The 27,523-nt window shown below is 44.0% G+C and overlaps 1 protein-coding gene across 4 annotated transcripts in view; it reads left to right on the top strand.

Annotated features, from left to right (window-relative positions):
• Positions 1 to 286: 286 nt before the first annotated feature.
• Positions 287 to 27,523, top strand: part of ANKRD27 (ankyrin repeat domain 27) — a 76,746-nt gene continuing 49,509 nt past the window's right edge. The window contains exons 1-3 of one of the 4 annotated variants that reach the window (XM_058280113.2): positions 287 to 434; positions 11,942 to 12,073; positions 26,831 to 26,941. In XM_058280113.2, the coding sequence (XP_058136096.1) occupies positions 11,972 to 12,073; positions 26,831 to 26,941 (213 nt within the window). In that variant the 5' untranslated portion in view covers positions 287 to 434; positions 11,942 to 11,971. The remainder of the gene's footprint in view (positions 435 to 11,941; positions 12,074 to 26,830; positions 26,942 to 27,523) is intronic. The other 3 variants (XM_058280111.2, XM_058280112.2, XM_058280114.2) reach the window with 3 other exon arrangements.

The raw sequence follows: 27,523 nt of genomic DNA, 5'->3' as shown, positions 1-27,523 counted from the left end.
CCGCGGGGCCCGGTGGCTCCAGGGTCCAGCTGCCCTTCCCCACCCGAACCCAGCCCCCTCTCCAGCGATCCAGCCGGGACCGCGTGCCTGGCGTCAGAGGTGCCCCCGGCCCCGCCCCCTCGCGTTCCGGGCACGCGCACTCTGCGGCTCTGGGCTGGGCCGCCGGAGCAGGAAGCCGGGTGCGCCGCCTGAGCGCACCCCCGGCTGCACCGGACTCCATGATTGCTCTGCGCGCCCGTCACTCTGAGGAGCAGCGGCCACTCATTGGGCCGACCGGAGGCCCGCAAGAGTCCGCCCAACGGCGGAGGAAGGGGGCGGGACGCGGCGCGGAGCTGCCGCGCAGGGTTGGTAGGCACCGAGGTCCGAGTGGGGGACTGGGAGGTGCCGACGCTGCTCGGAGATGGGCAGGGAGTGAAACTATGTAGCCATTCTAAGTAAGTGTCCACGCGTCTGTCTCAGCCACCCCTCCCCTCCCTCCGGACAGGCGCGCCCCGGGACTCCTTCCTCCCCTCAGCGGGCGCCCGAAGGCGTCCGCGCCGCCTCCAAGCCTGGGCTGGGGGTCCCGGCCGGTGCCCGAAGGCCCCGGCCCCTCGCCAGGGGGGCTGCCCCGCTTCAGGTCCAGCCCGGAGCCGAGCGCGCTCTGCTGAGGCTGTCCCCTCGTACCCGGGGAGCGGGGGCGCGAGGAATGTGCACTCAGGCCCCCGCGGCTCCTGGACCGCACGGGCGGGTCCCGGGAGCGCGGACTGGGGGCAGTGGGCGGGGCCGTCGCTCCTGGGCGGGGTCGCCTCCGAGGTTAACCGGCTGCGTGGCGGCGGCGTGCGGGGGACCGTGGGATGGGGGTGTTGCGTTGTGGGGGAGGGGGGACCCCGACTGCCTCTGAACGGACGTGCTTTCTGAGCGGGTCGGAACCCACGCGAACCCTCCTTTTATCCATCTGGGTAACGATTACTCTAGGAAAAATACTCTTAAGTACCAAGGGGTCCTCCTGATTCAGGGTCTCTAGTCCTTTTCGTTGAAAATGGACGGCTTAGAGGCGCACGAGCCAGGCGATGACCCCTTGGCTGCCCCTCGAGGTGCAGGAGACGTGGGTGCTCGTGGCCCGCATTGGTCGCGGCAGCAAGTGGTGCGTCTCTATTAAGGATTTAGGACATTCCGAGAATGAAGGGCCCATGAGGGACTACTAAATTGCATGCAAGCAGAGAGTGTCAATTTACAGGTGTCATGGAGAGGGACTCCCATTTTTGATGAAGGAACTACCCCTTTCCCCTCCAGCCCCAGAGGAGAGCAGTGGATATTAGCGTTTGGAGATCAGCCCAGCGGAGCCTGCAGGTCACTGCTTAATGGACGGGCACTCGGGTGCTCTGGACTGTGGTGGACACTGTCTACAGAGCAGTGTCACAGCCCCCACCTGCTCCCTATCCCTGAAGACCCACACTGGGGTTTGACAAAATATGATTTTGGCGGACAAAGATGGGTGGAAGGAGGGAGAACCTATCTCTTTTGGGAGTTTGGGGGTCAACCCAGGTAGATGAGGCTACAAAGGTGGAGAGAGGCCCCCAACTCCAAGCTGAGGAGTTTACAGTTCATCTAGGAGGGACTGGTGGGGAAGCCATAAAAGAATACTGCACAGATTTTAGTGTTTGTGGGTGGACAGGTTTGAGTGAGTTCCAGGAGGCAGAATCCCTAGGCCTCAGAGGGTGAGGTGCAAACACTTCACCTCACAGGCCTCAGGAAAGCAACTGGGCCTCTGAAATTGGTAAACCTAGGTTCCCAACAGATACCTTGGGTGAACCTCTCTGGACCTCAGTTTACCACCTGAAATAATCCCGCCTGGCACTACTACTAGAGTGAGGAGTAGTGTCTGCAGAGGGCCTGGGGTCAAGGTCTTGTTGGTCCCTTCTTCGGTCTGTGTTGTCCTCAGAAATTCCGCTGCTGGGTGTTTGTTATTGACGTGTCTCTTGGCTGTTTAGTTTCTGAGGCATCTGCCCTGAAGTGGTTCTCCCTGTGGTTTATCAGTTTGATTGATATCCAGTAACCTCATCCTCTCTAAGAGAAGCAGAGGAATGAACATCAGAGTCCACGTGATGATAAGACACTGAACCTAGAAAGGATCTAGACGGGAAGACTGACTTGATTTGTCCTGAGGTGTCTTCTAGGAGACACTGGGATGTGACCCTTGGAGCCCCTGCTCTTCTGCCCAAGATGATGGCAGGGAGGTCAGTGCATAGTGGCTGTACCTGCCGGCTTCAGGAGCAGGTTGCTGGAATGGCATTCAGAGGGACAATTGTGTACTTCCGAACTTACCTCCTCCCTTAGTACTCATATTCCCCTTCTGGCACTGGGGCCCTCTGTCCCTCTTTGCCCCTCCACATTTCAGCTCTCACTGGGTTTCTGCCAGCTCTGGACACTCACTCCTGCTCCCCAGTTTGTTATGGTATCTTCATCTTTGTGCCTGCTTGGCCACTGCCTTGGGCCAGCCCTTCTCCCCACTCTGGTTATCGACAGTGGATTCCCAGCCTTCTCACTGGGCACTTGAGTTTCTTCTAATACCCCACTCTCATTTTGTTCAAGGGCAAGCAGTTACTGAATGTCTACAGCAGGAGTTCTTATCAAGGGGTTTGTGAGCTTGAATTGGAATTAAAAAAAACATTGTTGTGGGGACGTGTTGATGCGGGTGTGATATATTTATTAAATAATACATAGTATAGTATGGACTTAGTAACAGGTCCGTGATTTTCACCTAACTGGCAAAGGGGTCCGTGGAACAAAAAAGGTTAAGAACCTCTGGTCTACAGTGAGCCAGGCACAGGGTTGGGTGCATCGACAAGATATGGACAAGAAGATATGGACAAGATCCATCCTCTGACAGACATTACAGACCAGAAGGACACAGGTGACTCCAATACCATATACTACATCATCAACTTGCTCCCATTTGGTATTAAACACAGATGGATAGAAAGTTTCCCTCTTTCTCCTTTTCCTTGAGTCACAAATTAAACCAATTGGAGAATATTGCTTACCAGTTGAAAAACTGCCTGGTTTATCACTGGTCAGTACCCCTGGTCAGAGTCCTGGAAGGACAGGAGCAGCCACAGTGGGTGAGATTCGGCCAGAGGGCTTCTCTGGAGGCCCAGGCTTCACCATGCTGGACTCTGCTGAGCCAGGTTGCATGCTGTCACCAGATGCTTCCGGACCATCAGACTCATCAGGGTGGTTGAAGACCACAAAACCACGAGTGTGTACACTGCCTTATAAATGATACTTAGTTTGAGGCCTCACATAGCTCCTCTATGCATGTAGTAACTTGAGATAACACGTGTTCAGGGGTATTTGTTATACTCCACTGGATTTTTTGTGAGTTTTCCTATCATTTGAACTGAGGCAGGGATGGACTCTTTTCCTCCTTCCCTTCCTTCCTCCCTCCCTCCCTTCTTTCCTTCAGTCTTCTTTTTTTTAAGGTGTTTTATAAAAGGATTCTCTTATCTTTCCATTTCTCTCAGGAAAAGTCAGCTTACTTTGCTTGTTACTTTAAAATGTAAGATTAATTCTGCAAGTAAACTTGTCAGGGTACTGAATTATTTTAAGCATTTACTCTGTATCAGAATTCAACACTGGTGTTAAGGACTGGGTTGTATGCAGTTATTACATGTTTTTAATCCTGGGTCAGAAAGGTTGAGAATAATGCAGGACAGAACTCTTTGAATCTTTCCCTCCTTGACAGAGGTTTCAGTTCTTAGCGATCGAGGACTGATGCTCAAGAAAAAGGAAATGACTTGGGACTAGATGACAAAAATCCCTGTTCTGGTCACCAGCAGTGCATGATAGGAGTCTTTTGTGTCTATACAGTTTGTGTACTTGAGCTGAATGTTGGATGCAGCGTCATCAGATGTTCTTGCTGATGTCCCTGGATGTTCTGTCCCTCTGACCTACTCTGCTTGGGTTCTTTTTTTTTTCACTTGTGTTCTTATTACTTCCCTGGACTTATCTCATCCACTCAAAAAAGTGTACCCTTGGGACCTCTGTGTCCACACAGATCGTCTTCCTGCCTGCTGAAGCCTTTGCCCCTGCTCTCGTTCCTGCTGGGTATTTGTCCTTGGCTCCCTTCCCTGCTGCTCCCTCACTACCTGGTCTTTATCTCCTCTAACCTGAGACTCTCTAGGTTTGTTTTTACTTCTCTGGTACACATTCGTTGCTTCCTGGCTAGGTTGTTAGGTCCTCCATCCAAGCCCACTCTTGTCATCTCTACTTTGCCAGCATCCACTCAGGGCGGCCAGAGGAGTGTCTTTTCCCAGCTTCAGTCTGACCATATCACATCCTGGCTTTCATGTGGTTTTAGCTGAGTCTTTTGCTCCTTGCCATGTAAATCACATTATCTAGTTGTTCTGGTGGGGACTTATAAAAGGATTATTTGGGTTCCAGTAATAATTGAATTCAACAATTTGAATACCTGAATTGTTGCGGAGATATCCCTGGGGCCCAGGAAGGGATTATATGCCGCCACTTTCTTGCTAGGCCCTTCTCCCTAAGAGGATTAGAAGGAAGCTCAGGGGCTCCTTCAGGCAATCCCCAGGAAGTCCTGAGACAAGACAGCACTGGCTTGGGCGGAGAGAATTCAGTATGGGGCCTGTGTGGCTTATTGTCAGGGAGACTTTTCCACTGGGGGATATAAGCATGGCTCCTGTCCATCCAGGGCTCATGAAATTACCCATTTTCCATGCATTTTAATTTTACATGATAGTGGTTGTGGTTAAAGAGATGGGTTTTGGAATAAATTCTGACTTCTTTGTATCCTCACATTAACCATTTAACCCCTTTGAACCTCAGTTTCCTTATCTGTAACAATTGGCTAATGATACCTATATGAACATAGTTATTGTGAGCGTTAAAGTGGGATGAGGATGTTTATCAGTTATTATCACAGTGCTCAGAGCAAGGATGCTCCCAAATGGTAGCCTTTTTAGTCATTAGCTGTCAGGGCATAGAATTGATACTGCACTTTCACATTTTTTAGATGGGATTAGCATCTATAATCAGTTGACTTTAAGTAAAGGAGACTACCCTACATATTGTGGATGGGTTTCATCCCATCAGTTGAAGGTGGTAAGAGCAAAAAACTGGGGTTTCCCAAGAAGAAATTCTGCCTCAAGACTACAACCCCTGTCTGAGCTTCCAGCCTCTCAGGCTGCCTTCTAGATTCTGGAGTCAAGACTGCACCATCAGCTCTTACAAAATTGCCAGCCTGCTGCCCTGCTTGACAAATTCCAGACTTACTAGTCCCCACAGTCATGTGAGCCAATTTCTTAAAATAAATCTCTTAATATATAGATAGATAGAGATAGAGAGAGATATATAGAGAGAAGGAGATCTTGTTGGTTTTGTTTCTCTGGAGAACCCTGACACAGTTTGGTGGGTTTTCCCAAGGAGGCATGTTGGAACATTGTTACATAGTAAAGTAAAGCAGCTCTTCATTCACTTTTCATCCATCTGATTGTATCAAGGAGGTTTGCTAGGTGCACTTTAGTATTTGCTAATTTTCACTTTTTTTTTTAAGATTTATTTTTATTTATTTCTCTCCTGTTCCCCCCTCTGTCCCCCTCCCCCCCATTTTCTGTTCTGTGTCCATTTGCTGCGTGTTCTTCTTTGTCAGTGGCGCAGGAATGTGTGTTTCTTTTTGTTGCGTCATCTTGCTGCGTCAGCTCTCCGTGTGTGCGGCACCATTCCTGGGCAGGCTGAACTTTCTTTTGCACTGGGCGGCTCTCCTTATGGGGCGCACTCCTTGCATGTGGGGCTCCCCTACGTGGGGGACACCCCTGCGTGGCAGTGCACCCCTTGAGCGCATCAGCACTGCGCATGGGCCAGCTCCACACAGGTCAAAGAGGCCTGGGGTTTAAATCGCAGACCTCCCATGTGTAGATGGATGCCCTATCCATTGGGCCAAGTCCACTTCCCTAATTGTCACTTTTTAATGAAGAGGCCTCAGGCTCAGCCTCAGAACCATTGGCAGGTGATAGTATCTAACTAGGTTTTAAATAACCTAATTGTTTTTATAATTTTTAATTTTAAACAGTCTCCTCTTTATGAAAAGTGATACTGTCTTTCCATTTAAGGAAGTAAAGAGTTTTCTTTAAAATAAAAAATAGATTTTAAAAGGGAGTAGGCATTTAAAGGAAAATGCCAAACACTAACAGCAGGGCCTTTGTGTGGAATTGTGCAGGTTATTCATTGCACAGCGGTACCTGGCCAGAGGGGTGGCATATGGGGGCTGATGTCTAGCTGTGTGCCAGGGCACACGGCTGCATCTGTTGGAAAGTCGGGAGCCTTTTTAATTTTCACAGAGGTGCCACATGGGCTAACAGTAACCAGTTATACCTGGCATGCAAGTAAGTGATCCTCATAGGAATCCTGTAAGGGCAGGTATTAGTGTTCTCCATTGCACAGACTGTGATGGAGGCTTAGAGGGCTGGAACAACATGGCTGGAACTCTCAGTAATCTTTTCCTGTGCACATTTTGCAGACTTCCTCTCTGATAGTTGGGTAAAACCACACTGGTGTGTAGTAAGGAGAGAAGGCCAGGAGCGATGGAGGATGAGTTTCAGTGTGCTTCAAGTGTGCCACCACACTTTTGGTGATTTGAAGCTGTATGTGCCTTAGAAAAACATGTTTTTAAATCTAATCCATTCCTGTGGGAGTGAACCTGTTTTAAGTAGGACTCTTTGATGAGGTTACTTCAGTTAAGATGTAACCCAGGATTAATAGATCTTAATCCTATTACTGAGTCCTTTATAAGTTGAGTGAAATTCAGAAAGAAAGACAGACACAGGAAGCAAAGAGTTGAACATCAGTGGAACCTGGAAGAGAGGGGAGAGATGCCATCATGTGCCTTGCCATGTGCAAGCCAGGGACCAAAGAGTACCAACAGCCAGCCCAGAATGCCGCAGTCTTAGAGGAGAAAGCGTTGCCTTGAATTTGGACTTTGACCTAACTTCAGAACTGTAAGCAAATAAATTCCCATTGTTTAACCCAACCCACTTCATGGTATGTGCTTGAGCAGCCCAGGAAGTTAAAACACACCTGTTTATTTTAATGGCCTTGGTTTTCATCTGTCATTTGTAGCATATAGGAGTTTGCAGACAGTAACATCCTTAAAACAGTGTGTTCCCTACAGTGAGTTAAAGATTGACCTGTAGCATTCTTTGAGCTGTTCATAGTCCTCAGCCATAAATCACACCAGGACAGACTGGTTGGTTTCTTAAGATACAGTTCTGGTGGTAGTTTTAGGTGTGTTCCACACTGATTTCTTATTTTGTCTGTACAGTATGACTCTGAGGTAAACCCATTTGAATTTTGCCTTTAAACCTTTACCTACAATCACCAATTTATACTAAAAAACCCTGTTCTCGACAGTGACAAAACCTATATGTGATATATACATAATAAGTCTAATAAAAATTGGGTGGGATCATTATGGAGAAAATTTAATTGGAGGACCTAGAAGAAGGCATGGATGATGAGATTCATTATAATAAAGATGTTGACTCTAGTCCATAAATTTAGTGCAGTTTTAATAAAAACCCAACAGAATTGACAAGCTGATTCTAATTGTAAAGACCTAGGAATAAATAGACACTTTCAGAGAAAAAGGAGGGGAAGCTTTTGTCTGTGTGATATCAAGGTTTATTTGAAACCATAGTCCTTTAAAGTGATATGGTTGAGACCCATGCTGTCCAATACTGTTACCACTAGCCACATATATCTATTGATATATGGCTAGTATTAATCTAGAATTGCTGTAAATGTAAATAAAATAACATACCAGATGTTGAAAATGTAGTAAAAACATAAAATCTCATTAATATTTTGTATTGAGTACATGTTGAAATAATATGTTGAAAATATTAGGAAAAATAAAATAGGTTATAAAAACTAATTTCAGCTTGTTTTAAATAAATGTGTACTAGAAAATTTACATGTATAATTTAAAATTTTATTTTGTACATTATATATTTATTGGACAGTGCTAGTCTAGACCATTGAAGGAAAATGGGGCCCAGAAAAAAACCTAATGTAAATGGGAACTTGGAATGTGACAAAAGTAGGATTATCAACAGTGTTAAAGGGATAGACTAATGAAAAAATAATGGGAGATAAACAAAATGTGGTATGTACATACAATAGAATGGAGCTATGATGCATGATATAACATGGATGAACCTTGAAGACATCATCTTGAGAGAAATAAGGGGCAAATACTGTATGATCTCCCTTATAGGAAATAGAATAAGCATGTTCATGAAGTCAGAAATTAGAATACAGGTTACACGGGCCAGGTTGGAGAGGGGATTGGGGAGTTAAGGTTTAGTTGGCTTGGAGTTTCTGTTGGGGTGATGGAAAAGTTTTGGCAGTGGATGATGGGAATGGACTTTGCATATATAATTAAAAAAATTTTTTTTTAGATTTATTTTTTAAATTTATTTCCCCCCCCCCCCCCCCCCGGTCTGCTCTCTGTGTCCATTCAATGTGTGTTCTGTGTCTGCTTGCATTTATGTCAGTGGCACCGGGAATCTGTGTCTCTTTTTGTTGTGTCATCTTGCTGTGTCAGCTCTCTGTGTGTGCGGTGCCACTCCTGGGCAGGCTGTGCTTTTTTTGCACGTGATGGCTCTCCATGTGGGGTGTACTCCTTGCATGTGAGGCTCTCCTACGCAGGGGACACCCATTTGCAGATGTAATTAACATCACTGAATCGTATATTCAAAAGAAAAAAGGGTGATTTTAGGTTGCATATAAATTACCAAATACATATATACACACAGCTGTACAACACAACATAAATTGTACTGTGGCAGTTTGATATTACTTATGAATTCCAAAATTCCAAAAAGAGATATTGATTATTTTTATAAGCTGATCTGTGCCTCTGGGCGTGATAACTTTTGATTGTATTAAATTCAAGGGTTTAACTTTACTTGATTATGTTAAGATTAGGGCTTCCATTCAATCACATCATTAGGGTATGCAGGGTTGAGTCCCTGCTCCCTTGGTGGGCTATACAAACAGACACCCACTCAAGCAGAACACAGAAGTAGATACACAGAAGAAGATACATGGGAATAGAGAGAGCTCCATAGGCACGGCAGAGGAGAGAACTTGATCCTGGGACCTCAGAGAGAGATGAGCCATTTGCCTGATAGTTTGCAGCTGAAGATCCAGAGCTCTGAGCAGCTAAGAAGGCCCAAAAAGAAACGAGCCTCCAGCCAGCAACTGAGATCAGAAGAAGCTACACCCTTAAGAGGATAAAGGAAAGCTGAATCCTTGCAGATATTGGCAGCCATCTTGCTTCAACATGTGGTAACAGGGAGGGTGAGGAAGTACCTCTTATGGTACCTTGGGTTGGACTCTTTAGAACTCTGTAACTGTAAGTTTCTACCCCAAATAAATACCCTTTATAAAAGCCAACAGATTTTTGGTACTTTTCATCAGCATCCCTTTGGCTGATACACATACACTAAAATTGATAGCATAATTATAATAATAATGTTTCATGCATTGTAACAAAGGAACTGTCTAATGCAAAACGTTAATAGAGGGAAAACTGTGTGTGAGAGGAGGGTATATGAGAACTATGTAATTCCTGGATGATGTTTCTGTAAACCTACAACTGTTCTAATTTTTAAAAAAGATGATGAGACAGATGGCTTACCTCGTGAAAGAAATAAATTTGGATATCTGATTTATAGCATATACAAAAATAAAATTTGGATGAGTTAAAGACCTAAAAATGAAAAATCAAAGTTTTAAGATTCTTAGAGAAGAATATATAGGACTATCTTTATGACTTTGGAGTTGGAAAGGATGCTGTTTCTTATTGCCTTTGCTGGATAACAAAACAGCCCAAAGCCTAATGACCTAAAACAACCATGCTATTCTTTGAGATGGTCGGATGGCCCTGCTGGCCTCACCTGGGTTCCCTCACGTGACTGCATTCAGTCGGGGGTGTGTGGGGGTGTCCTCTGTGCTTACTGGACTTCCTGGGCCTCTCCCTGCCATGGTCTCTCATCACATGTGCTTCTCTGCAGCATGGTGCAGAGGTTCCAAGAGAAGGGAGTGGAATCTGCCAGGCTTCTTGAGGCCAACACTCAGATATCACAGTGCCACTCCCATCTCATTTTTTTTAGTTAGAGCAGGTCACAGGGCTGACTCAGATTCGAGGATTCAAGAAATAGACTCCACTTTCTGGTAGGAGAAGTGGCAAAGTCCCTCTGTGAAGGGGGACATGTCCACAGCAGATTTTTTTTAGCATCCCAAAAGCACATAATGACAAATTTGACTCATTAAAATAAAAAACTTCTATTCCTGAAAGGACCTTTTTGGAAAAATGAAAGTATAAGCCACAGATTGGGAAAAGATAATTGCAATGTGTAAATAAAGAACCTTAAATCAGAAGGAAAAAGGCCAACAACCCAGTAGGAAAATGGGCACAAGACGTGGTCAAATAATTCACATAACATATCTTTAGGAAAAGATATTCAACTTCATAAGTCAGGGAACTGAAAATTAAAGCAGTAAGATACTATTTCATATTCCAAGATTGGCTTAATTTAAATAATCTGATGATACCAAGAGCTGTTGGTTAGGATGTGACATGAGGAATGAAGATGTTCATACACCTTTCGCAGAAGTAGAAAGTGGTCCAGGGTTACCAGCTTCTGGTGAAGGTACAGGTGTATGCACCCAGTGGTGCCTCTTTAGGGACACTACTGTATGAGTGCCCCAGAACTATGTGTAAGGGTGTTCACTGCAGTGTTGTTTGTAATACTACAGAGGGGGAAGCAACTTAAATATTGGCTATTAGATAAATAAATGGTAGCATATTCATTTAAAGCAATACTGTACAGCAGAAATTTGCGAATGAACAAGAGCTGTATGGATTAGGCTGGAAAGAACTTAAGTGAAAAGCATACTTATAGTATGATGCCATTTATGTAAATTTCAAGTCCACTAAACAATATTTTATATTGTTTATAAATACCCAAGTATTAAAGGAATAGAAACACAGCAGGGAGGATACCCACCAACTTCAGGATAGGATTGCCTCTGAAAGGGAAGGAAAAAATGGGATCAGGGAGGGGCACATGGCAGGAATCTAACAACTCTGATGGACTTTATTTCTTTAAAGAAAACCTGAGGCAAATATGGCAAGGTAAGATTTGGTAATTTTGGGTGATAAGTATTTGAGTGTGATATTACTGTGAACTTCTCTGTATGCTTAAAATATTTTATCTTTAAAATGTCATGATTTTAGCCACATTAAATGCCCCCCAAAATAGCTGTGTGTATGTTTGCAAGATTTGGAGCTTAACAAGATTTTTTTGACCATAATGTATTACATTTAACAAATAAATGGAATTGGTGGGATATATTTGATATTTTCTAAAGGGCTGTTAAGTCTGTTGGGTAAAGAAATACATATCAGCAATGCTTTTTTTTTTCCTCCCCCTCCCTGCTGTTTTACTGTCTGTGTCCTTTTGCTGTGTGATCTCCTGTATCTGTTTCTTTTTGTCTTCTTTTCTCATTTTTTCTCCTCTAGGCTTCACTGGGATTTGATCCCGGGGACCTCCAATGTAGGAGACAGGTTTCCTGTCTCTTGTGCCACCTCAGTTCTTGGTTTCTGTTGCGTGTCGCCTTGACCCTCCCCTGCGTCTCTCTTTTGTTGTGTCACTATCTTACTGCTTCGCTCACCGTGCAGCCTGGCTCACCGGCCACATTTTTACCAGGAGCTCTGGGGATTAAACCTGGGTCCTCCCATATGGCAGACAGAAGCCTGGTCACTTGAGCCATATCTCCTTCCCAGCAAAGCTTTTAAAAATTGCCCAATCAAGACTTCTGTGTGTTATATAAATCTGGACGTGGTCATTTACTGATATTTCCTCCCTCTTCTCAGGAAATTCACTTTGGCCCATCTGAAGTCCATATGGCTCTCTATGATGAAGATCTCCTGAAAAATCCTTTCTATCTGGCTCTCAAGAAGTGGCGTCCTGACTTGTGCAGCAAGGTGGCCCAGACCCACGGGATTGTAAGTGTGTCCATCCCGATGGTGGTGGTTCTCCCTTAGGCATTGACCAAACAGCTCCAAGGAGACCAGAAATATGGCAGACTGATATTGAGTTTAGAGGAAGTCCCTTACAACCCTGCTCAGTTTAACAAGCTCCAGACCGAGCTCAGTGTATGAGTGAGCTGAGAGGGGCTGCCTGCCATGAGCTCCTGCCTCCAGGAAGCCTCCTGGCCTGCACCAGCCCAGGTGTGATCCCTTCTCTGAACTCCCAGCCCTTTCATGGAATGCCCCACATGGCACTGTGCTCTCGTGGCATTTACCTCTGGCTCTCGTTTCCCTGTTGACTCTGGGGCCTCTTAAGGGCAATGGCCCCAAATCATAGGCTTCTTCAGGACCTCACAAGTTCTCATCGGTGAGGTGGGTCCTCACTGCCACAGACTAAAGGAACATGTGAGCATGTCTACACACAGTTTTAATAGGCATTTCCTAAAGGGAAAGAACTGTGGTGAAAGAACTTTTAAAATAGAGCGTACAGGAGCAGCCAGGTGACATACAAGAGAAACCGTAGTCCCGCCAGAGCGGGCATCTGCTGCCATGAGGGAAGTGGGCTATGCCGTGGATCCTCCCAGTTTTCAGGTTGCTGAGCTTGCCGGGCTTCTTAGACAACACTGTGGGGTGCAGTCTGCCTTCTTTTTGATTGAATCTAGAACCTCATTCATGGGCAGCCGGTACTCAAACCACAGAGTTACACCTGCTATGCCCCTTCTGGTCTTTTTTTTTTTCTAAGATTTATTTTTTTAATTTATTCCCCCCCACCCACCCTTGCTGCTTGCACTCGCTGTCTGCTCTCTATGTCCATTCATTGTGTGTACTTCTGTGTCTGCTTGTCTTCTCATCTTCTCTTTAGGAGGCAATGGGAACCCATCCTGGGATCTTCTGCTGTGGGAGAAAGGCACTCAGTTGCTTGAGCCACCTCACCTCCCTTGTTTGTTGTGTCTCTCATTGTCTTTTCCTCTGTGTCTCTTTTTTTTTTTTGTTGCATCATATTGTTGTGTCAGCTCTTCATGCAGGCCAACTTTGCTGCGTGGCCCAGCTTGCCTTCTCCAGGAGGCCCCGGGAACTAAACCTGGGATCTCCCATATGGTAGACTGGAACCCAATTGCTTGAGCCACATCTGCTCCCCCCTTCTGGTTTTAATGATTTGTTTTCTGACATAAATTTTTACCAGATGTTTTCTTCTTTGGATTTTAGAAATCATAAATTGCATTATAAAAAAATTAAAGATAGCTATTTCCAGAAAAGAAAATAGCAGTCTCCTAAAACTCACCAAAGGTATTGTCAGCTATTCATTTCACAGCTAGTTATTAAATTCTGCTGTGTGCATGGTATGGGTCAAGGTGCCAGGGATTCTGCAGAAAATATGAACAGATACCACCTTTACCCTCAAGTTGCTTAAGATTTGGTAGGAGAGATGGTTACACACTTGGGCAAATAGCTTTTAGTCACAGTCAAGATAAGTGTCATATAGAAAAAGTGCAGGATACAAAGTAAATCGTGTAGCAGGTGGGACCTCACCTAATTTAGGGAATACTTCTTCCCTTCTTTGTTCTATGATATTAAAAAAAAAATACTGTCTAGATAAGAGTATACTGTATGTAATTTTATCTTGCATTTTAAAAATGTCATGCTATAGAATGCTATTACTTCCCAGTAAGCTCCAGGGGCCCCTCTCTGCCTTGCTCACCACTGCATTGTCAGCATTTCGCATCCATGGTTCCTGTCACGTAGTAGTTGCTTTATTTTATTTTATTTATTTTTTGTACTGAAGATTGAACTCAGGACCTCATACATAGGAAGCAGGTGCTCAACCACTAAGCTACATCTGCTCCCCAGTGAGAGTTGCTTTTTTTGTTTGTTTTGTTTGGTTGGTTGGATGGTTTTGAGAGGTACCAGGGATTGAACCTGGAACCTTGTATATGGGAAGCATGTACTCAACCACTTGAACTACATCTGCTCCTCCCAGTAGTTGCTTTTTATGCTGCAGCAATGGAATTTCACTGGAGCTCACTTTAGCAAATTTTATATAAGAACTTTGCCATCTTGGCCACCTTCCTTTTGAGTTCACTCAAGAAAGAAGGCATTTTCTTAAAGGATACCATCCTGAGTTCCTGACAGTACTCCAGGCCCTTACTCCAGACCCTCCAGAGAGCCACAGGTCCATGAGGAACTGCTTTGGGCCCACATTTGACAATACTGAATTTCTGATCTTCTTTGGTCTTGCTCAGTCAGACCATGCTGCTTGTTGACTCAAGAATCAGTAAAGTCAGCTTCTCAGCAGAAGTCAGCAGTGGGAAGGAGCTAGCTGTTCCCACCATGCGCTTGACCTGGTAGGTGTTTATGGCTAGCTCCTGCCCACTGTTGTCCATGGGATGGGGAAGGGGGTGTGAGCCAGCCACTGGTTCATCCCTGTTCAGCCTGTATTAATGCTCCATCCATGTTGGTTGAATAAAAACTATAGACTATCCCCATTGGTTCTAGAGGAGCAGGTGTCCTTTCTTTCCCTGCTTCATGTTCTCAGCAGCTCAGTTCTTGCCCAGTTTTTGTCCATGCAATTTGACCATTGGAACCACATGCCACCCTTGACTTTGCCCTGGATACCAGAGTCCTTATTGGGCTTTAAAAAAATGTGAGGTCACCACTTTTTAAAGTGTGCGTTCCCCAGTATTGAGTACCCTCACACTTCTCCCCACAGCCAAGAGGTGTGTGGAGTGTCTTATCTTTGGGTGATCTCCAGCAGAGGTATGTGTGGCAGCTGAGGGTGCCACTTGATGGCCCCTTGCACCCTGCCAGGCTTACTTCCTGAGCCTCCTTTAATAAGGCTGTCTCCACACTCAGGCATGCTTTTCCTTCTGGCCATCAGCTGTTCTCTGACTGGACAGCAGATGCACTTTCTTCCTATGTTCCTTCAAATTCCAATCACAGAGTCTTCATGACATTCCCATACTATTTTTTAAAAGATTTATTTATTTCTATTTATTTCTCTCCCCTACCCCCTGCCCCAGTTGTCTGTTCTCTTGTGTCCATTTGCTACGTGCTCTTCTTTGTCCGATTCTGTTGTTATCAGTGGCATGGGAATCTGTGTTTCTTTTTGTTGCATCATCTTGTTGTGTTAGCTCTCTGTGTATGCGGTGCCATTCCTGAGCAGGCTGCACTTTCTTTCACGTTTGGCGGCTCTCCTTACGGGGTGCACTCCTTGCGCATGGGGCTCCCCTATGCAGCGGACACCCCTGTGAGGCACGGCACTCCTTGCATGCATAAGCACCGCGTGTGGGCCAGCTCCACACAGGTCAGGGAGGCCCGGGGTTTGAACTGTGGACCTCTCATGTGGTAGATGGATTCCCTAACCACTGGACCAAGTCCGCTTCCCACTACTTCTGATAGTCACTGTGGTTCTTACAACCATGTGGTTAATTTTGCATTCGTTGCTTCTTCAGGGTGGGATGGGCAGGCCTGCATCCCTGGGACTCTTGCCCATGAGACTATGGAGGGAAAGTTAACATAATTTCCCAGGTAAACTATGGGATGAGTCCATCTGCCTATGAGAAAAGAAAAATTTACAAAAGGAGATTATTTGGTCCTTTTCTGGGCTATCCTTGGAGCCTAATCACTATGCATGGCAGCATGTCTTTCATGTTATGGAGAACTGAATTTCAAGTCAAGTACTTACACAACCCAGACAAGGCACCAAGGTCCACATTTCAGTTCTCAGGATTCATTTAGTATAGATTCAGCCTACAAACCTTTATTGAGCATCTGCTGCATGCCAGGCACTGTCCTGGGCTACCAGGTTGACATAGATGAGTGGGGCTTGCCTTCAAGGAATTCAGGAACAGGCTGGACAGAGGAGCAAGTGTTAGGACAGAAGTTGGCATGGATTCCGGGGTGGGGAGGTGGCGGGTGCCTAGGGAGTCAGGAGGTCACCTTGGAATAGGTGTCACTAATGCTAATTCTCTTTTTTCTTTATTGTTTCTTTTTTTTAAACAATTCTTTAGAGAGGTTCTAAAATAAAATTTTATCGTTAAACTTTGAAATGAATGGGCCTCCACTTTATGGTCTGCATGGTAATTCTAAATAGACTTTGTATGCTCCATATAGGCTGTTGAAACTCCAAGACGTCTACTCCAGAAATAGCTTGGAATTCCCTCTTGGGAGAGCCCTTAAGGAGGTTGAGCCCACCTCTGTAAGAACCTTCTGATTGCTCCACCCCTCTCCCAACACGGGGCGCCTGCTCGCTGGCTTCTCCTTGCAGTGACATGCTCTAGGTGGCATGGGCTGATATCTCCCTTGGAAGGGGGCGGGGAGTAGAGTCCCTTTTTGTGTCTGCCTAAAGCCAGGAGTCCTTAAAATTGGAGTTTCCTATCTGCCAAAACAAATACTGTACAGTGGGAATTTATTGGCTCAGTTTGGTTTTGAGGCTAGAAGTCCAAAATTGAGGCATCAGCCAGGCAATGCTTTCTCCCCAAAGACGTGGCGTTCTGGGGCTGGCTGCCTGCGATCCTTGGTCCTTGGCTTTTCTGTCACGTGATAATACACATGGTGACATCATCTCCTTTCTCTTCCAGGTTTGTTGCCTTCCAGCTTCTGGCTGTTTCTGTGGCTTCTCCTTCTGTATCCAATTTCCTTTGCTTATAATAAGGTCTTCAGCTATATTGGATTAAGGCTCACTCCCTTTCAGTTTGGGCACACCTTAACTACTAACATCTTCAAAGGACCTTTTAACAAACAGGTTCCCATTCACAGGACCAGGGTTTGGGATCCAAACATGCCTTTGTGGGGGATATGATTCCTCCAGGATTGTTTATTCAAGCTGGGGAGAGAAGCAGGTGTATGTAAATAAATAAAGAGGTCACCTGTAAGCCTTGAGGTTGTTTCTCACTTTAAAAAACTATATAAAATAATTTCATTGTACAGGACAGTTGCAAAAATATACTAAATCCATGCAGAGAACTCCAACATACCTCCCACCCAGATACCCAGATCCACAAACTTTATTTATTTTTAAAATTTATTTATTTTTTTGTTAGATCCACAAACTTATAACATTTTGTCACATTGGTTGTATTAGTCTGACTATTTATCTATCCATTTATCTATCTGTCTCTCTAATTTTAAACATTTGAGTATAGGTTATATATATGTTCCTTGAAAACTTAATACTTCCATGTATATTTCCTAAGAATAAGAATGTTCACTTATGTTAACTACCTTTAGTATACAGTTAATCAAGTTCAAGAAATTTAACATTGATGTAAAACTTATAGTCTATATTCCAGTTTTTTCATGTCCCCCAAATTTTGGGACCTTTTCTCCTCCATTGTTAGATCCAATCCAGCATCATGTATTTTTTTTTTTTTTTAAGATTTTATTTTATTTTATTTTTTATTTCTTTCCCCTTCCCCGCTCTCCTCCCCCAGTTGTCTGTTCTCTGTGTCCATTCACTTTACTGTATATTCTTCTGTGTCCGCTTACATTCTTGTCAGCGGCACCAGGAATCTGTGTCTCTATTTGTTGCATCATCTTGCTGTGTCAGCTCTCTGTGTGTGCGGTGCCACTCATGGGCAGGCTGTACTTTTTTCGTGCTGGGCAGCTCTTCTTACAGGGCTCACTCCGTGCAGGGGACACCCCTGCATAGGACAGCATTCCTTGCACGCAGCAGCACTGCATGTGGGCCAGCTCATCACACAGGTGGTCCTGGGTTTGAACCCTGGACCTCCCATGTGGTAGGTGGGCACTTTATCTGTTGAGCCAAATCCTCTTCCCCATGTATTACATTTTTTTTTATTTTTTAAATTTATTTCTTTCCCCATTTCCCCTCCCCCCTAGTTGTCTGCTCTCTGTGTCCATTCGCTATGCGTTCTTCTGTGGCTGCTTCTGTCCTTATCAGTGGCACTGGGAATCTGTGTTTCTTTTCATTGTGTCATCTTGTTGTGTCACCTCTCCGTGAGTGCGGCGCCATCCTTGGGCAGGCTGTACTTCTTTCGCGCTGGGCGGCTCTCCTTACGGGGCGCACTCCTTGCGTGTGGGGGACACCCCTGCGTGGCACGGCACTCCTTGTGTGCATCAGCACTGCACATAGGCCAGTTCCACACAGGCACAGGTCAAGGAGGCCCGGGGTTTGAACTGCGGACCTCCCATGTGGTAGGCAGACGCCCTGTCCATTGGGCCAAGTCCACTTCCCCCATGTATTACATTTAGTTGCTGTTGTCTCTTTAGTTGCCTTTTTAAAAAATTGATTATTATGTAGAAACATACACACAACTTAAACTTCCCATCTCACCCACTCCCAAGCATATCATTTGGTGGGATTAATCACATTCACAATGTTGCATTACCCATATTACCACCATCCATTACCAGAACTTTCCCATCTCCTTAAACAGAAACTCTGCACCCGTTATGTGTAAACTCTCCATTCCCCTTCCACCCCACCCCCGGCAGTCTGTACTCTATTTTCTGTCTCTCTGAATTTGCATATTCTATTCATATTTCATATGAATAGCTATTTTATATAAGTGGAATCATATAATATCTGTCCCTTTGCATCTGAATTATTTCACTCAACGTGGTGTCTTCAGGGTTCATCCATGTTGTTGCATGTACCAGAATTTTATTCCTTTTTAAGGCTGAGTCAAATTCCATTATATATATATATCACATTTTGTTATACACTCATCTACTGATGGACATTTTGGTTACTTCTACCTTTTGGCTATGTGTATGATGCCAATATGAATGTTGGTGTACAAATATCTGCTCCAGTCCCTGCTTTCTGTTCTTTTATGTCTTTATTGGTAAGTGGGATTGCTGAGTCAAATGGCAATTCTACATTTAAATTTTTGAGGATCCACCAAACTGTTTCACAAGGGCTGCATCATTTTACGTTCCCACCAATAACGTACTAATGTCGATATTTCTCTACATCCTAGCCAGCACTTGTTATTTTCTGTTTTTTAATAATAACCATCTTAGTAGGTGTGAGGTGGTATCTTGTTGTTTGATTTGCATTTCCCTAATGGCTAGTGATAAGGAACATCTCTTCATGTGCTGCTGACCATTTGTATATCTTCTTTGGAGAGATGTCTGCTCTAGTACTTGGCTCATTTTTTCATTGGGTGTTTTGTCATTTTGTTATTGAATTGTAGGCATTCTTTTTAAATTTTATTTTCCTATTAGAGAAGTTTTAAGTTTATAGAAAAGTTATATAAAAAAATAACAGTGTTCCTATTGTTGACATGTTGTATTACCATGGTTTATCTGTTAAAATTGATGAAAGGATGTTAAAATAGCCCTATTAACTCTAGTCCATCGTTTACATTAAGTGTGTTTTTCCCATATGCCACCCTTTTATTAGCACCTTGTATTAGTGTCATATATTTGTTATAATTCATGAAAGAACATTATTATACTTGTACTATAAACCCCAGTCCATCATCTAAGACAGAGTTTGCTGTGTTATACAGTCCCATGTTTATGTTTTAACTTTTATTCTAGTTATATACATGACCCAAAACTTTACTTTCAACAACATTCACATACATAATTTAGTACTTTTCACATTCATAATAATGTGCTACCATCTCCACCATCCGTTTCCAAACCTTTATAATTAACCTAAATAGAAATTCTGTGAAAATTAATCATCAGCTCCCCATTCTCTATCCCCAGTCTATTCCCTGGTAACCTATATTCTAGATTCTAACTCTGTGAGCTTGCTTATTATATTTAGCTCATATCAGTGAGACCATACAATATTTGTCCTTTTGTGTCTGACTTATTTTACTCAGTAAATGTCCTCAGAGTTTATCTGTGTTGTTGTATGCATCAGGACTTCATTCCTTTTTATGGCTAAATAATATTGTGTCGTATATATACACTACATTTTGTTTATTGATTGTTTGATGGACACTTGGATTGCTTCCATCTTTTGGAAATTGTGAATAATGCCACTGTGAACATTGGTGTACAAATATCTGATTGTCCTTTTTTCAGTTTTTCTGTATATATACCTAGTAGGGAAATCACTGGGTTTTATAGTAATTCTGTATTTAGTTTCTTGAGGAACCACCAAACTGTTCCACAGTGGCTGCAACATTTTACATTCCTACCAGCAAAGAATGAGTGTTCGTATTTCTGTACATCCTCTCCTACACTTGTAATCTTCTGTTTTTAAGTAGTTGCCATTCTAGTGGGTGAGAAATGATCTCTTATTGTGGTTTTGATTTGCATTTCCTTACTAGCTAGTGATGTTGAACATCTTCTCGTGTGCTTCTTGGCCATTTGTATATCCACTTTGGAGAAATGTCTATTGAAGTCTTTTGCTCCTGTTTTATTTGGGTTGTTTATCTTTTTGTTCTTGAGCTGTAGGGTTTATTTACATATTCTGGATATTAAACCCTTATCAGATATGTGGTTTCCAAATATTGTCTCCCATTGAGTAGGTTGTCTTTTCACTTCTGTGATAAAGTCCCTTGATGCACAACGGTTTTTAATTTTGGGAAGCAGATGTGGCTCAAGTGATAAGGCCTCCACCTACCATATGGGAGGACCTGGGTTCAATCCCTGGGGCCTCCTGGTGAAAAAGAAGAAGAGAAAGCCTGCCTGCGTGGCGAGCCAGTGCCCGCCTGGTGAGCCAGGTGCCTGTGCAAGTGCCTGCGGTGAGCTGAGTGCCCACCTGGTGAGCCGAGTGCCCACCTGGTGAGCTGAGTACCCGTGCGGTGAGCTGAGTGCCCGTGTGAGTGCCTGCGTGGTAAGCCTGTGCCCGTGGCGAGCCAGTGCCTGTGCAGTGAGCCAAGTGCCTGCGCAGCGAGCCAAGTTCCTGCATGAGTGCCTGCATGGTGAGCCAGTGCTGTGCGGGAAGCTAGTGCCTGCAGGGTGAGCTGAGTGCCCTTGCAGTAAACTGAGTGCCCATACGGTGAGTCAGTGCCCACGAAAGTGAGTCACACAGCAAGATGATGACATAACAAAAGAGGGACGAAGGGAGAGGTCAAGGTGAAGTGCAGAAGGGAGGCGTCTGACTGGGAACCTCTCTTCACATCAGACGTGGAATCCTAGAAGAGAAAGACGAGAAGAGAAGACAAAAAGAAAAATAAATACAAAGTTCACACAGCGAATGGACACAGACAGCAAAACCAGCAGGGCAGAGGAGGGGAAGGGGGAGGGGAAGAAAATAAAAAGTTTTTAATTTTGAGGAGATTCCACTTACCTATTTTTAATTGCATTGCTTGTGCTTTGGGTCTAAAGTCTAAGAAACCATTGCCTAACATAAGATTCTGAAGATGCTTTCCTAAATTTTCTTCTTGGAGTTTCATAGTCCTGGTTCTTATGTTTAGGTCTTTGATCCATTTTGAGTTAATTTTTTTATATGGTGTGAGATCATTCTTTCGGATATGGATATCCAGTTCTCTCAGCACCATTTGTTGAAGAGACTATTGCCAATTGAGTGAACTTGGCAGCCTTATCAAAAATCAGTTGGTGGGAGTGGATGTAGCTCAGTGGTTAAGTGTCTGTCTCCCGAATGCAAGGTCCCAGGTTCAATCCCTGGTACCTAAAAAAAAAAAAAAAAAAAGGAAATAAATAAAATAATATAAAAATCAATTGGCCAAACAAAAAGAAAAATAATAATTTAAAAAATTGGAAAAAAATCAATTGGCTATAGCCATGTGAGTCTATTTCTGATCTCTCAGTTCGATTCCATTGATCAAGATAGCGATCCATATATCAGTACCGTGCTGATTTGACCACTATTGCTTTGTAATATGCTTTAAAGTCAGGAAGTGTGAATCCTCCAACTTTGTTGTTCTTTTTTTTTTTTTTTTAAGACATATTTTATTTATCTCTCCCCATTCCCTCCATGTTTGCACTTGTTGTATCTGTTGTTGTATCTGTTGTATGCTGGTCTTCTTTTTAGGAGGCACTGGGAACTGATCCCAGGACCTCTGATGTGGGAGGGAGGCACTTAATCACTTGAGCCATCTCTACTCCCTGCTTTATTGAGTCTCTCATTATGTTTTCCTTGTCTCTTGTTGCATCATCTTGTTACATCAGCTTGCTGTGCCTACCCATCGCATCGGCTTGCTGTCTTGCTTGTCTTCTTCAGGAAGCAACAGGAAACAAACCTGGGACCTCCCTTGTGGTAGGCGGGAACTCAGGTGCTTGAGCCAGATCTGCTTCACTGTTCTTCTTTTTCAAGATGGTTTCATCTATTCAGGGTCCCTCAGCCTTCCAAGTAAATTTGATAATTGGCTCTTTCATTTCTGCAGAGTAGTCTGTTGGAATTTTGTAGAGATCACATCAAATTTGTAAATCATTTTGTGTAGAATTGACATCTTAATGATATTTATTCTCCCAGTTCATAAATACGGAATATCCTTCCTTTTATTTATTTATTTATTTAAAATTTTATTTTATTTTTATTTTTATTTTTTTTCTCAAATTCTACTCAATTTATTCATTTTTAAAAAGATATTACATTAAAAAAAATATGAGGTCCCCATTCACCCCCATTACCCCCACCCCACCACTCCCCCCACAGTAACACTCCCCCATCATCATGACACATCCATTGCATCTGGTGAGTACATCTCTGGGCATCGTTGCACCCCATGTCCCGTGTTCCACACCATAGCCCACACTCTCCCACGTTCCACCCAGTGGGCCATGGGAGGACATACTATGTCCGGCAATTGTCCCTGCAGCACCACCCAGGACAACTCCAAGTCCCGAGAATGCCTCTACATCTCATTTCTTCCTCCCATTCCCCACACCCAGCAGCCACCATGGCCACTTTTTCCACACTAATGCCACATTTTCTTGATTATTAACCACAACAGTTTATGAATAGGGTATCATTAAGTCCTCTCTGATCCTTACTGTATTCCTCCTTCCTGTGGACCTTGGCTTGGTTGTGTCCATTCCACATCTATGTCAAGAGGGGGTTTAGATTCCACATGGATATTAGATGCCATCCTCCTGCTTTCAGTTGTAGGCAACTCCTTGTTAGCTGAGTGGGATAAGTCCAATAAATCAGAGTGTAGGAGCTGAAGTCTGTTGAGGCTCAGGGCCTGCCTATCATATTGTCAGTCCAGAGATTCAAATCCCCTAGAGATATCTTAAGCCCCAGCACCAACTACAATTCCAGTAAAGTAGCATGAAAGGCTTGCCTTCCTTTTATTTAGTTCTTCTTTGCTTTCTTTTAACAATGCTTTGTTGTTTCCTGTGTAAGTCCTTTACATCCTTGGTTAAATTTATTCCTAGATATTTTATTCTTTTCATTGCTATAGAAATGGAATTGTTTTCTTGATTTCCTCCTCAGATTGCTCATTACTAGTATATATAAAGTTACTGATTTTTCTGTGTTGATCTTGTATACCACTACTTTACTGACTTTGTTCGTTAGCTCTAATAGCATTGTTGTTGATTTTTCAGGACTTTGTATATATAAGATCATGTAATCTGCAAATAGTGAAAGTTTTACTTCTTCCTTTCCAGTTCGGATGATTTTTATTTCTTTATCCTGCCTAGTTGCTCTGGCTAGAATTTACAGTACAATGTTGAGTAAGAGTGGTAACAGTGGATATATTTGCCTTGTTCCAGATCTTAGAGAAACAGCTTTCAGTTTTCCACCATTGAGTATGATGTTAGCTGTGGGTTTTTCATATATGCCTGTATTAGTCACCCAAAGGGGTGCTGATGCAAAGTACCAGAAATCTGTTGGCTTTTATAAAGGGAATTTATTTGGGGGTAAAAGCTTACAGTTACAAGGTCCTATTAAGAGTCCACCTCAATGTTCCTTTCTTACCAGTGTCAGTTGCCATATGTTGAAGCAGGATGGTTGCTGATCTCTGCAGGAGTTCAGCCTTCTCTCTCAGCTACAGGCTGGCATAGGGCTTATTTCTTTCTGGGCTTTCTCAGCTGCTCAGCTGCAAACTATCAGGCAAATGGCTCATCTCTTTTCCCAGGGCTGCAGGATCAAAGTTCTTGCCCCTGCTGTGTCTTTGGAGCTCTCTCTCTCCCTGTGTGTCTTCTTGAGTGAGTGTCCATTTATATAGGCTCACCAAGAGGGTGGAGACTCAACCTTGAGTCATGCCTTACTGACATGTTCAAATCAAATGTCCTAAATCGAATTTATTAAGTAAACTTGAAACCTTTGAATTTAATACAGTCAAAGGGTATCACACCCAGAGAAACAGACACAGTTTACAAATATAATCTTTCTCTTTTTGGAATTCGTAAATAATCTCAAACTGCCCTTTATCATGTTGAGGAACACCTTTCCCAGGCATTGCAGATGTCCTGAGTGCTCTCCTTCAGCATTTAGCCATCCTAATAATGAGTTTAGAGATTAGTCCAAGGCCAAAGCCATCAGGTCCTCCCTGGTCTTTTCCACACATGCCTCTTGTCTTGGGCATGCACTAATGGCCTTAGGAATTCCCCCATTTATACTGACCCAAATACTTTATTCCTGTTGGAAACAATGTTTCCTCATGGTCCCTGGCACCACACTCTGTGTCCTGTAGCTTCCAGGCACTGTGCCATCCTCCCATGCACTGGGCTGGGCTTCTGGGCTCTGGGCTTTTCTTCCAAGCTCTGGACCTTTCTTCCAGACTTTGGGCTCTGCTTCCATCCCTGGGCTCTCCCTCCAGGTGTTGGGCCCTGCTTCCAGGCCCTAGACTCCTCTTCCAGGGACTGGGTTCTCCCTGCAGTCACTGGGCTTTTCTTCTAGGCTCTGGGCTCTGCTTCCAGGTGCTAGCTGCTTCTTCTTGGTACTGGTCTCTACGTCCAGCCCTGGGCTTTCCATCCAGGAACTGGGCCCTGCTTCCAGACCCTGGAATCTGTTTCCAGACCCTGGGCCCTGCTTCTGGGTGCTGGCCTCCAGAGGGCAGGAGAGAACAGTAGTCAGAAGGCAGCTGGGATTCTAATCATAGCTCTGCCACTGACTGGCTCTGTAACCCCAGGACAGTTGCTTAACACCTCAGAACCTCAGGTTCTTTACCTGTAAAATGGGTATAGTGTGAAAACACTCTGCAGAGACATTTACCAAGGTATTAGTTATATAAACCCTTGGCACAGTGCCCAGCACATAGTACTGCTCCACAAAAGGTAGTCCTTGCTCAGTATTACAGAAGGTTGCTTAAGATGACATTGTTTAACAAACCTCTCCTCTTATATTTGAAGAATGCAAGAATATGACAAACTGTTAACGGTTGTTAAGCTTGGTTGTGGGTATATGGGTAGTCACTGCATCATTATTCCACTTTCCTGAATATTTGAATATTTTTGCAATAAAGTTGAAAAATCCATGAATTAGGGGAGCTGAAAGTTCAGCTTTGGAGACAGGTAGGACTGTTCTTCCTTATAAAACATTTCCTCTTCCTCCTGCAACCAAAACCCTGTTGTACATTAGAGAATTTGTATATTAACCCATTCATGGATACAGAGATTTTGAGAAATAGTTCAACCTCTGACAATGCTGATTTCAAGGCATTTCAAGAATGGGAAGAATTGCATCTGAAGGAAGCATTACTGATTTCAGACACTTAATTTGTAATATTATCCTTTGAAATCATTAGCTCTTAGGTTTGGAAGAGGCAGTTTCTTACATTTGCTGGAATCAGCTGTCACTTGTCCTAACTGGTGGTCATATAGCGCTGGAGTGAACATGGCCAAGGCAGAGAGCTTTTGTTCCTCTTCCCATGACAGCCCTTGGCTCTCTGTGTACCTTTACATAAACCACAGGGACCTGTGGAGTGCTGTCCGAATTTGGTGAGATCAGGAGGAAGAGGACCATCTCCAGTCATGACATGCACAGTGCCCGGCACAGGGCTGAGTGCCCCACTTAGTGTGATCTTCATCCTCCCCACTGTCCCAGGGCCCTCTCACCTCCCCACCTTACACATGCAGGGGCTGACATAGAGAGGGGTGGCCCCATGCCGAGAGCACGGCCTGGGCATGTGAAACCAAGAGGGGAGACCGGCCATCTGCCCGAGCTCTGTACTGGGCAGCTTTGGGAGACGGGGCTCTGCAGGTCTTCGCCTGCTTGGTTGTTTTCCTTTTGGGTACACTTGAGTCAGAGCAGTTCCTCTTAAGCTGTGACTTCTGGGCCAAGCAGCGATCCGCCTGAGACGTGGTGCCCACAATGTGGCCAGAACCCAGGTCTATATTTTAGATTGAGACAGCCCCAGAGAGCCTGGGGATCAGAGGCATCTCCAGGGGGAGGGTCAGCCCATGATAGGAAACTGCATTTCTATGGTTTTCACTACTACTTTGCCAAACTGAGCATAAGTAGATGAAAGAAAAAAAGGATCAAGAAAGATTGGAAGGAAACAGTGTGCAGTGTCAAGTGTTTAGCTTTTGGATGGTGAAATTGTCAGTTTTTCATTTCACTTTTCTTTCGTTTCCAGACTATGCCCTCTTCATCTGGAGTCACACTTGTAACTGGTGCCTGGGGTTAGCAGTGGGGAGGGCCCAGCGAGGGTGGGAACAGTCCACCCGTCTCTGCGCCTGCAGATGGAAAGGGACTTGTGCCACCCTCCAGCTGGCTGGGGGTGGGGAACGTCAGCCTCCATCACAGCACCACCACCTTGACCCGGCTGGAGGTGCCTCCTGCCATTTTGGCAGGCAACCCCAGGCACTTCCAGCTGGAGTGTCTGAATATATCCTGTCTTGCTGAAGTTGTCCACGACACCTCTCTCTAGTGTTCTCCGTAATTGTTTTTTTCAGGTCTTAGTACCCTGCAAAGGAAGCCTGTCAAGCAATATTCAGTCTACTTGTCAGTTTGAGTCCTACATCTTGATACCAGTGGAAGAACATTTTCAGACCTTCAATGGCAAGGTATTCATTTCACTGTGGGGCTTCTCAGGCTTCACAGTGAGTCACAGGAATGTCCTCCTCAGTGATGCCCATGGCAGAGTAACTTATTTTATAACAGTGCCCTTGAAAGCTAGTCAGTTTTTTTAGGCCACAAATTGGATATATGGGATGAATTTTGAATTTTGAAATACTTTTCATTTTGAAATAATTTCACACCTACAGAAAGTTGTGATAAAGTATTAAGAACTCCCATATACACTTCCCCAAGATTGGCCAGCTATTAATATCTTTGCCACATTTGTTTTATCACTCTCTCTATATACACATACTTTATTGGTATTTCTGATCCTTTTAAGAGTAAGTTGCAGACATTGTGTTACTTTACCCTCGAATAATTCTGTGTGTATTTCCCAAGAATAGGCATTCTCTTATGTAACTACAGTGTACATTTCATTCAGGAAATTTAACACTGATGGAATGCTGCTACCCGGCAAATAGTCCTTATAGACATATTGCTAATTACAGTAATAATCTTCTTTTATAGCAATTTTTTTTCCTTTTTAGATCCATGATCACACAATGTATTTGGTTGTTAGTCTTTTT

This window comes from Dasypus novemcinctus, chromosome 18, assembly GCF_030445035.2.
Source record: "Dasypus novemcinctus isolate mDasNov1 chromosome 18, mDasNov1.1.hap2, whole genome shotgun sequence".
In the NCBI taxonomy this organism is placed as follows: domain Eukaryota; kingdom Metazoa; phylum Chordata; class Mammalia; order Cingulata; family Dasypodidae; genus Dasypus; species Dasypus novemcinctus.
Note: the sequence above shows the minus strand (reverse complement) of the source record. Positions and strands in the feature narration are given on the sequence as shown.